General features: G+C 37.8%; 1 protein-coding gene across 1 annotated transcript; it reads right to left on the bottom strand.

The window, feature by feature from the left end:
* Nucleotides 1-925: 925 nt before the first annotated feature.
* LOC104744463 (uncharacterized) lies at nt 926-2336 on the bottom strand. The gene is made up of 3 exons (XM_010465524.2): nt 1737-2336; nt 1463-1644; nt 926-1234 (listed from the first exon to the last, which is right to left on the bottom strand). Exons 1-3 carry the CDS (start codon nt 1987-1989, stop codon nt 1121-1123), a joined length of 549 nt encoding a protein of 182 aa, XP_010463826.1. The 5' UTR covers nt 1990-2336; the 3' UTR covers nt 926-1120.
* Between the last annotated feature and the right edge of the window lie 9567 nt (nt 2337-11903).

Below are 11903 nucleotides of genomic sequence, written 5' to 3'. Positions count from 1 at the left end.
CCGTAAGCTGCAATTTAAATTAAGTTTGTATGTTAGAATCTTTACGTCCAATGCGTGTTGCTTAAAATATGGTTGCTTCGATGATTTCTATGGTCGACTATTTAATGAGACTGAAAATGATTGAACCGTTGATTACGTTACGTCGAGTTAACTGAACAAATGGAAACGTTGCATTAGTCGACTGAATTATTGACTGCGTAACTATGATTGACACACACAAAAAAGGCCGACCAAATGAGCTGCCAACCATATTTTAAAAAAGCAAACTACATTCACATCTTTCTTACCATTTGCCTAATGATCCAATAATGACCATTGCCTTAAAACTCGCTCAACGCTTCTCATTTGGTTAGTTGACCGGTTGTTTACGCTTAACATCTTCACATGAAACGTTATGATTGGATTAGGATATACGATATGACGTCAAAATCTAATTAGGCACCCAAACAAAAAACAGTAATTAGGTTGAACACAACAACCATATCCTAATGTATACGAACTGTCGGTTTACATTTTAATTATTACATACATTTTTGGCAAATATTAAATACATTAATTGTGTCATTGTTTAAGGTAGTAAACGATTACTAGAATCTTGAATCTGCAAAAGAAAAAAAGAAAATCGGCAATACAATCAGTAGGTCCGGTACATATAGGGCACAACATTTTAGCCAAAATAAAACAATCGGTGAATGGATTGTAACAAATATACAATTATTTGGAAGGTATCACGTCACAAAACAAAACAAAAAGTTTGAACAAGATTATGGATTTGATAATATACTATGCATACGGCATACCTAAAGTAACATATAACCTAAAAATCATATATTTCAATTACACTATTTCGTTGATGTGCGTAATTTTTGGATCGGTACGGTCTTGTATTAATGCAATATACAAAAACCAACGTTCGTCTCCAATATATCAAAAACTCTCTAGATATTTCAATTTTTTTTCTTTCAAATATGTAGAACAATTGAAACGATTTTGAAGTTCTTGAAAATATTTTGTCGAGACTGAATTAACTCATTAAAGCAACACAAAATAGTAACACAACATCGCTTTACATTGAACTTTCAAAGTTGTCGGATAGTTGCTTTAAGAATATCTACGGCTCTCATGAGGATCCAAATTCTGGAATGCTGTGTAAAGCTGGCCTCCACCCACAGCCACCTCTTCCTCCGCCGTGACTCCTCCTAAGAAACCCATCTCCCCCGTTTTCTCCGGCCACCTATAAGATCGGTCGAATTGAATTAAGCATAGGTATAAGGATTCATAATGATAAAAGGACAAAACGATGAAAGCAATGAGACCATGGGACCAGTCATGTACAAATATGATGTTAAAAATATATTTATCCTTTGAACAAACTTAGGGATTCAAATTATGTTAAGAATAATATAAAGGAAAAAAAAAAAACAAAATAGGACGTGGTATGAGAAAATTAACATGCACTTACCACATCATTAGCGCCATCTTGGTTCGGATCCGAAACAGAATTCGGGTTGACTCGGCTCGTTTCTTGATCCAACTTCTTTCTGTGTTTCTTCTTCTTCTTCTTCGTCAAGTCAAGCCCTCCTCCGTCTTTCAGTAACTTCCCAAGCTTCACACACTTCTTCGTCGCAAACTCGTTCAAGACCTCTGCATGACAAAAAAAACAAAATTAACAGAGGATTTTTTTTGAATAGAAAAGAAAACAGAGAAACTGAGTTACAATATATATATATATATACCTTCGAAGCTGACGAGGCGATAGACATGTCCGATGAGCAAAGTGTCATCAGGACGAAGGAGCTTGAGTTGCTTCAATGGAGATCCTTTCTCGTTCTTCATAGTAGGTGACGTCACAACCACCGCAACGTAATGACCGGGATTGGATCTCATGACGTCACTTGCTGTCACCGACCAGTAAATCCTCTCCACCTTGTTCTCCGCCGGATGATGAATCAAAACCGTCGCTGCTTCCGCCGCTTGACAATTCCCCATTATTGTCTTTTTTATTTTATTTTTGTTGGGTTCCTGTCTGAAACTTAGAGGAGTAGTAGTAGTATATAATAAGAAAAAAGGTTTGTACGTAGTATTGGTTTTAATAAATAGTGACGTCAGGATTCTTTATCATTTAGAATTTGTCAGGTTTGACAAAGAGGTCGCTTGAGATCGATACAAAATGATGATTAAACACACACAAATTTTGTAATTTTATTTTTAGGATGAAGAGAAAGAAACACAACAAAAAGAGAAGTTGTAAATAAAAAAGATGTCGACAAGACCACAATGAGAAGAATAAATAAAGAGGTTGGGGGTGGTCGATCTATTTTATTTTTAATTTTGATGTTTAGTAATGATAATGACATTTGAATTATATATACTATAGTACGAAAAACTAATAAATGTTAGTATTAAGGATCTTGCATATCGCAACCAATTAATTGATTAACAACATGTTTAATTCTCTTGAATTATTAAGTTGACTAGAAGCTTATGGTATTTAATTAAAGACTAAAATAGACTGTAAATTTAATGACCAAACATCTTTTTTTTACCAATATTAGTCAACAATTTTAAAGTAGAAAGTGTATATTGATGATTTGATAGCTAATTTAGAAATCTTTTGAATGTATTAAATTGTGTTGTTTTATATACAGTCAAATCTTTCTCTCATAGTATAAGATTAATTGTTTTTTTTTTTTTTTTGTTATGGCTTTAATGTGCGATATGACGCTCTGAAACGATATCTGAGCTGAGAGCCTCACACAAATCTAAAGGTCCGAATGGTAACCGCAGATTTAGTAGTGCGGGACAAATATTTTGATAGTGCGGTACGGTTCAACTGCGGTACATGCGGGACAAATGTATTTACGCGACAAGTGCGGTTATTCTAAAATAAGCGGTACAAAATAATGTTTGATTGGTGAAAAACAATTTGCGGTACGGAATTTATATTTTTTTATAAATAAAAATAACTATAATTATATATATTATAAATAAACATTATAAGAAAATAAACATTATAAGAAAATATATTATAAATTAGTTTTTTTATTGTTAATGAAATAGTAATTTCATCTACTATTTATAAACTTCAAAAACCAAAATTAGTTGAAATTAATCATGTACATTTTGTATGATATAACTTTTTTCTTCTACAAATCTGTTTTCATATTAAAAGTGATTATTTTATAATTTGTGAAGAAGTAGTGAAGTAATTTTTTGAAGAAAAGATTAAAAAATAATTTATTTAGCAAAAGTTTTAAAACTGTTTTAAAATTGAAAATAATTTTTTAGCATAGTTTATTGTTAAAATATGACTGATTATTATTTTATTCAATAAATAACTGAATATATTAAATTAAAGTTTATACTTATGTTGTGCGTTATTTGGAAAACCACTGCTAAATGGGTGTGGGGCAAAAAAAAAACGGTCCGTTTGTTATTACGTTCACTTGAAAATCGCAAAGTGGTTTTTGATTTTCTCTTTCCAAAAACGCAAATTACTGAATGAGTATATGAATGGTGACATATAGCAAGTTTTTTTAAAAAGTGTTAGAAATACGCACTTCGACGTGTTGCCATTCATGGCCTAAGTCAATTTTACATGTTCAACTTTAGGGCTGGGCAAAATAACCGATAACCAAATAACCGACCGAAACCGAACCGAAAAAAACCAAACCGAACCGAACCGAAATTCTTCAAATACCCGAATGGTTAGTAAAAATCTATATCCAAACTAACTGAAACCGAACCGAACCGAACCGACAATTAAATGGTTAACCGAAATATCCGAAAACCTAGAAGATATCAAATATTATATACTTAATATTATGCAAAACTATAAAATAAACTTAAAATATAAATTATTTCTAGATTCAAAACAATTAAATATTTTAAATAATCAATATATGTAAATGTTATTATTTTGAATTTACAAAGTTAAATACTATTTTGTAAAATTGAATCCATATTTTTCCCTTTTTTGTATTTTTGTTATTGTATATTTGGTTAATTTTGGTTATATTCGGTTAGTTTTGGTTATATTTGGTTTATTTGGTTAATGTTAATATAATTTATGTTAGTTATGGTTATTTATTTAAATAACCAAACCGAAACCGAACCGAAAGAAACCGAACCGAACCGAACCGAAATTTCAAAAATATCCAAATGGTTACTATATTACTATATCCAAAATGACCGAAACCGAATACAACCGAACCGAAACCGAATGGTTAACCGAATGCCCAGGCCTATTCAACTTTAAACGTAGATGATTATTTACAAAATCTACATGTATATTTATGTCTTTATGAGTATTTTGGACTTCGTATGTAAAAAAGAAATTTGAAACAATTGCCGAATTATGCAAATATTACATAAAACAAATTTCCCCCAAGCTTCTGTTGCAAATGCAGTAACTATTGGAATATAGATTTAGATCAATGAAAATGAGAGGAATAAAGAAATATTTACAGTAAATGCTGTTCCAAAAAATTTACAGAGGAAGCGTGTTGATTTGGAATTACGGTAACAGTTAAAAAGATTGATAGAATGTGTAGTATGGGACCCATAAAAGTGGTTTAATGACCGTTGGATTAACGTGGTTCTCAGGTTAGAGCCGTCGGATTTAAGAGACGAGGAGGTGTCTGATAACCCTATATATCACAATGGCAGTATCAAAAAGACACTGCAACTCTCCCTTTTTACTGTCTCTATTTTCAATAGATTTGTTCGACTTTCTAAATTGGATTTGCTTATTTTTATTATTTTCTAATAAAAATGATACAAATAAATGATAGCACCATTTTTGATCGAGTAACTTACACTACTATGTAAAGTATTCACCAATGTGTGATCTTCTTTTTTTTTAAGTTACTTGTTAAGCGAGGTGTAAAATTAGATGAAATAAATTCTTTTTGGGTTTGGATCCATTTGTTTGGCGACTTATCATTAACTCTAGTTCCATAAGCCATTTGTTTTGAAAAATTTTATTGAAGAAAAAGTAAAAGAAAGAAGACACGTTTATTCATAAATTTGTTAATTTTTCACTAAATAAGTTGAAATTGACCCGACCAAGCAAATTAAATTCGTTACACCAAAACACGCTACCAAAAAACTGATGAAGTCTGGTAAGAGAACACTCGTAATTAATTACTCTCTCTCTCTGATTGAAACTTGAAAGGAAGAGACATGCATGCGTGTCAAATTTGCGCACTACACACGCATACATGCGTTTGTTTAATGATATTGGGCTTTAAGCCCATTAAAAATGTTGAAAGGCCAAATCCGAATGAAACAAACTGAACCGAAATTAAGTTGACCAAATTAAAAACAAAACCAAATTTTGTACCAAACCGAATCCATAGTTTTGATTACTTGATCTTGATCATGATCTAGTCTAACAGTCGTGTAAGTTCCTTTTTTTGTTTTCTCTTCAAAATGAATAAATGTGTGTTCTAAAGCTGGGACGGATTAAGAAAATATGTAATGCAAGAAGTTGTTTGAGAATAAAATGAATTATATGTTTTCAGAATGTTAAAATAAATGAAAATTTCCAGGTAGAGAGACATAGGGTTTTTATCATGTGTCCCCATACCATACCATTCTCTGTACCTGGTAAAGCAAGAAAATCAAATGAAAGGTTACTCAATTTTATGTACCAATTCAGAGCTACTTTAGATACGGACTAGTTTCCATTTAAAGACTGGATAATAGGGAAGAGAGGACTGCTAAAGCTAGAAATGTTTAGCAATGAATTGGTACTTATTTATAAAGAATGCCATTGACATTAAATTTATAAATTTATAAATTATAAAATAAAATTTAAAACCAAGATTTTGCGCTAAACAAACATTCCTAAAATATCTCCTTACTCAATCAGCGACTAGTTATAATATCTCATTAAATATTTGTTTTGTAATATTCCTAAACATTTCCTAAAATATCTCCTTAATTCATTACAATATTTAATGATAAAGTTAGAGGACAACTCAAGTAAACACCATGGACATTAGAATATTAATCATATCTAACTGAGTTTATTAAATTACGATTATGTTAAATAAACATAGTACTACGGTATATCACGGGTTATATTATGAATTTAACAATTTAAACCGGTAATCTAAATTTTTTAACCGGTAAACTTAAATTTTTAAAACTGGTAAACCTAAATAATATATAGATATAAGGGATATACATTTGAAATTTACAAAATATTAGTCAAATATATAGTGAATCTACTAAAAATTTACATTTTTGTTTTAATTTTAAATTATAGTCCCGCGGTACATATTGATTTAATTTTAAATATATATAACTGAGTTTAATTTTAAAATTATAGTGATGGTACATATTTGGCGCGAAAGCTTACAAATTTGTGGAGCTTTTTTTTTTTGTCATCTGATAGAACCATAAAAAGTGAATATAATGTAAACATGGAAAGGAAACCAAAAACCAAAAACAAGATCACACTTGATACTGAGGTCAATCGACCCTCCAAGTGGAAGCCACAAAGACAGAGAAGACTGTGTAGCTGCGGTCCTTAATCGCTCTCTCCAATATCTCTTCTAACTTGGTCATGGAGCCAAGCTGGTCCTCCCAAAGAAAGATATGACTGAACCCTTCCCTCTCTTGTCACACTCTTGGCGATAGCCATAGCAACCTTATTCGCCGAAACCGCCACATGATGACACTCCCAATATTCAAAGCTGGACAAGAGTTGTGTGATATCCTGCAATATGATGTTATACCGTGGCCACTCCCCAGGGTTATTTATCGCCTCAATCACTGCAGTATTGTCCATCACCATTTCAACCCGAGGAATCTGTAAAATCTGCAGTGCCTCCAAAACCCACCTAGCAACTTTCAGTCCTGCTAAAAGCGTAGTTTCTGTCTGTTCTAGAGCCGTTCGCGCATGGAACATGACTTGACCTTGACTATCGCGAACAATCCAAGCTCCTCCCACCGCATTAAAGTTTTTTCCCCAGGAGACCGCTATATTGCATTTCAGAAGACCTATCCTCGGTTTTCTCCATTTAACTTCGATAGCCTGCTGGTTAACACTCGGCCGATCACTTAACTTATTTTCTATAGGCTGAGCCGCAAACCAGTGTGATGAGTTCATGAACGCTTTATCCACCATCTCCCGAATATCACCATGTTTCCCCTGGAAGATCACGGTGTTCCTCCATTTCCAGATTTCCCACAGCAACCACGGGATCATTCGTTTAATTTCCTCGGGCACTTTGTCATCCTGGAAAAGGGCTGATAGATATTCCCAGTTCTGCACCAAGTTATTCTCAGAGAAGCCCGCAGCCGGCATAGGAACATTTGCAAGCGCAAAGGCCTGGCGAGCAACAGGACACACAAACAACAAATGGCAGATTGTCTCCTCATTATGGCCACAGACTGCACATCGAATATCCACAGCCAATCCCCGTGATGCGATGCGTTCAGAGACAGCTAGGGCACCAGAGAGCATTCTCCACAGGAAGGTCCTAATCTTCGGAACCGTTTTGATTCTCCATAGCTTTGCCTTCAATGTTATTAGTTTGGTCATGTCTTCCGTTTTAGGCTCATACAGAGAAGGCAAAGTACGAACCAACCAATAACCACTTTTGACCGTATATGCTCCTGACGGAACATAAGGCCAAATGTAACTATCCCTCTTTGTCATTGCAGTCTCCATAGCGAGAATTTGCTTAGCATCGTCAGGTGGGAAAAGAGCTTGGATCTTTGCAATATCCCATTGGTCACCATCAGAATTCCTCAGCTCTGCTACCTTAAGATTGACATTGAAAAAGGTCTCCAGCCTATAAGGAGCTCGAGGGTGCTTATCAAATATCCACTTATCCTTCCAAACAAAAGTATCCATGCCATCTCCAATCGTCTTCATGAGTCCTTGTTTCAGGAGATGACGACCATGTATTATGCTCCGCCATGCATATGATGGTCTAGACACTGATCCGCATTCTAAGAACGTTGAACGTCGGAAGTACCTACTCTTGTAGAAACGAGAGACGAGGGATTCCGGATTGTTGAGGATTCGCCAAGCCTGTTTTGCGAGAAGCGCTTGGTTAAAATCTCCCAAGTCTTTGAAACCTAGCCCACCATCACTCTTAGACTTGCACATTGTAGACCAGGCTACCCATGCTATTTTCCTTTGTCCCTGACAGCTACTCCACCAGAACTCGCGCATTGCACTAGTAATCTTTCGGCAAAGGTGTTTACTCAGTCTGAAGCACGACATGGCGTATACCGGCAAAGCCATTGCTATGGACTTGAGTAAAACTTCTTTTCCCCCTAATGACAAGGACTTAGCATACCATCCATGCAATCTTTTCTGAAGCTTATCACCAATAAAGGCTAGGAGAGCCTTTTTAGAGCCGCTAAAACACTCCGGGAGCCCCAGGTACGATCCGGAGCCACCCTCTGTTGCAATCCCCAATGTCTGTTGGACCATCGCCTTGGTAGCGTCTGGTGTTTTAATACCAAAGGTTATCGCAGACTTCTCGAAATTGATCTGCTGACCAGACGCTTTACCATATAGATGCAAGCACCCCAGGATTTCCTCACATTCTTCCTTTCTTGCACGACAGAATAGAAGGCTGTCATCAGCAAATAGTAAGTGTTGAACAACAGGGCAATCAACATTGAAGCTGAAACCTGTGAGCTTCCCCTGTGATCGCTTTCGGTCCATGATGTGGATCAAAGCCTCGGCACACAGTATAAACAGAAAGGGCGACAGAGGGTCACCTTGCCTAATGCCTCGTTCTGGTGAAACAAAACCGAAAGCACTTCCATTGATTAACACCGAATAACTAACCGTACGAACACACATCATGATCCATTGTATCCACTGAGTACTGAAGCCCATGCGAAGGAGAAGGTGCTCAAGGAAGTCCCACTCAACTCTGTCGTAGGCCTTCGACATGTCTGTTTTAATTGCAATGTGATCCGAATGAAAACTAGCATGCGTTCGCAAAGCATGTACCATTTCATGTGCGAGGAGAATGTTATCGGAGATCAGTCTCCAAGATACAAAGGCTCCCTGAGTTTCAGAAACCAGAACTGGAAGGAAGCGTTTAAGTCTGGTGCACAATACCTTTGATACAATCTTGTAAAGGACTGAACAGAGGCTAATCGGACGCATATCCTTCATCTGATTGGCATTGTCTTTCTTAGGGATCAGACATATCTGAGTGTGGTTCCAGTCTTGAGGAAGCACACCAGAATCAAAGAAGGCTTTAATTTCTGTAACAATATCCGCTCCAACTACTGACCAGTACTTCCTGAAAAAAGCCCCTGTCCAGCCATCAGCACCCGGAGCACTGTCTCCTTTTATATTAAAGGCCGCTTGCTTGATCTCTTGAGCTGTCACTGGAGCCACCAATTGTTGATTCATCTCGTCCGACACACGAGGCTCCATACCCTCCAGTAGCTCCTCAAAATTACCCGGGGACGACGAGGCAAACAAGTCTGTAAAATATTCTGCGGCTATACTACCCTTGGATCCTTCTTCATAGCACTCAAACCCATTCTTGTCAAGTAAGGAATTCAGCCGGTTCTTTAGACGTTTGTACTTAACACTTCTGTGGAAGAAAGCCGTGTTCTTATCACCTGATTGAAGCCATGACTCCCGACTTTTCGACCTCCAATAAGTCTCTTCTTCTCTGAATGCCACCAAAAGTGCCCATTTAAGCTGACGCAACTTCTGGAAGTTTGGATGCACCTTCGTAGCTTCCTCTTCTAAATCTCGCCGCAACAATTGAATCTGAGTTTCTGAATTAGTCACATGAGTCCTTTTCCACCTAGATAAGGCTTTTCTACAGCGAGTCAGACCATTGAGTACGGATTTACCCTGAGAGTCACCTTCCCGAGACCATTGTTCACGAATAATCTTCATTGTTTCAGGCTTGTCGATCCATCTCTTGTCAAAAATGAATCTTCCTCTATAGGTGTTATTAGCTCCTACCAGTCTTGTTATTATCGGTCGATGATCTGAACCTAGCAGGTCTAGATACTCCGTTATAACACGAGGGAAGAGGTTGAACCAACCACTATTCCCAAAGCTTCTATCCAGACGACACTGGACCCACACACTATCTCTTCTACCACCCCATGAGAGTTTATTCCCACAACTTGGGATCTCCTTTACCCGATTGTTTCTCGCCATAGTTCTAAAAGGGTAAAAAGAACTTTCTGGTCGTCTCGGGCCTCCTAATTTCTCTGAATTATCCATGATTTCATTAAAATCACCTGTAAGCATCCATGGATCATCACGTTGCAAACCAATACGCGTAAGACGCTCCCAAACCTCCTCTCTCAAATGTCGAACTGGATCACCATAGACGAAAGTTATATAGAAAACCCTTGTCCCTTGACTTATCCTTGTATCAATCAACCGGGCATCAGACTGTAAAATCTCCACTCGATACAAATCTTTCCAGAACAAAGTCAAACCACCACTTAACCCAACAGGATCCACTATGTGAACTTTGTCATAACCCATCCAGTCCTTCACCCCCATCACATGATCACTGGAGTTTTTAGTCTCCAGGAGGAACAAAAAGTCCGGATAATGCTCTCTACGCATTTCCTTCAGACGTCGAACTGCCGAGGTGCTCCCCATGCCTTGGCAGTTCTAACTGAGTACACTCATTGAGTACTGGGTGGTTTCTGGAAAACCACCAAACCCGATTTCTCAGCAACAAGCTTCACCTCCGTACCTGCAATCACATTCCCCAAACTCGGTGTAGAAGCACCCTCCGCCACTCCAGAAGGCTTTCCTTCTGTTGGCGTATTCACCACTGATACGGTCTTAAGCAATTTGGAAGACACTTCCCCATCCTCTATTGCTTTCCTCTTAGAGATAGGACCACACATCTGCTCTTGGCCTCCCTCCTGCGGTATACTAGACGAAATACTCCCGGAAGTGGTCTTCTCATTCTTGGATCGCCGCTTCCAGGAAGACTGCTTTTTCTGGGATTGCCGTTTATTAACATTAAGGGAGTTGGTTATACCCGCCAGTAAACCCATATGGAATCTCGTGACTCCAGCTTGCTCCATCCCCAATGTGTGATTATTCATAGCCACCGGGTTAACATTACCAGCGTGAGTATCACTCACTCCCAGTTGTAATCCTGAAGCACCCGTTTGTTCCCCCATCATGTTGGCACTCTGCAAGGCCACCGAGCTCACAATGCCATTCTGACTATCCGTCACTGCAGTGTTCCCCATCTTACCAGGTGCTTGCGGCGTTGCGTTTCCATCTCCTACATGTTGATACCCGAAAACCAGCCCTTTCCCCTTACTGATCTCCGGTGTTAAACGAGGTGGGGCTTCCAAGCGAAGCATTGACCTCTGAGCCCGAGTGTCTGAGGCTATAGCATCCAGAGTAGCCCTTAGAGTCTGTTCCCGTTGACTTGCCAAAGCAGGATCTCCTGATACCAAGAATTTCCTCATCTCCGCGAGAACCTCTGGGACAACCACATTTGACCGGATCTCTACAGCTGTTTGCAGAGGTGACTGAAGCATAGGCATAATTGTGTTTGCCAGATCTTTGGGATACAGGTTATCCCGTGTCGAGGCTTTCCGAGAAACCTCCAGTGCAGTAGGAAAGGGCACCTACTTTTATCATGTGTAAGACGCAGACAGTGGAAACAAGATTTACGGACCCTTTCGTACTCAATACTCACCCACGCAATCTCTCCCTTGGGCAACTGGACTGATTTCGTCTTGATCAAAGGGTTCGAGGCATCAAAGACTAATATTTTTAGTAAATTTTTCGAGGCAAAGGGTTATGAGATCAAAGGGTTCGAGGCATCAGTATATGTTTGTGGAGCTTATGAGGAAGAAACAATTAGACCATATAGTTCACGCAAATGATGTGGAAATTAGACCATATA

This window comes from Camelina sativa, chromosome 2 (genome assembly GCF_030686135.1).
Source record: "Camelina sativa cultivar CO46 ecotype springtype chromosome 2, ASM3068613v1".
Taxonomy (NCBI): domain Eukaryota; kingdom Viridiplantae; phylum Streptophyta; class Magnoliopsida; order Brassicales; family Brassicaceae; genus Camelina; species Camelina sativa.
This window is presented reverse-complemented; position numbering and strand designations above follow the sequence as displayed.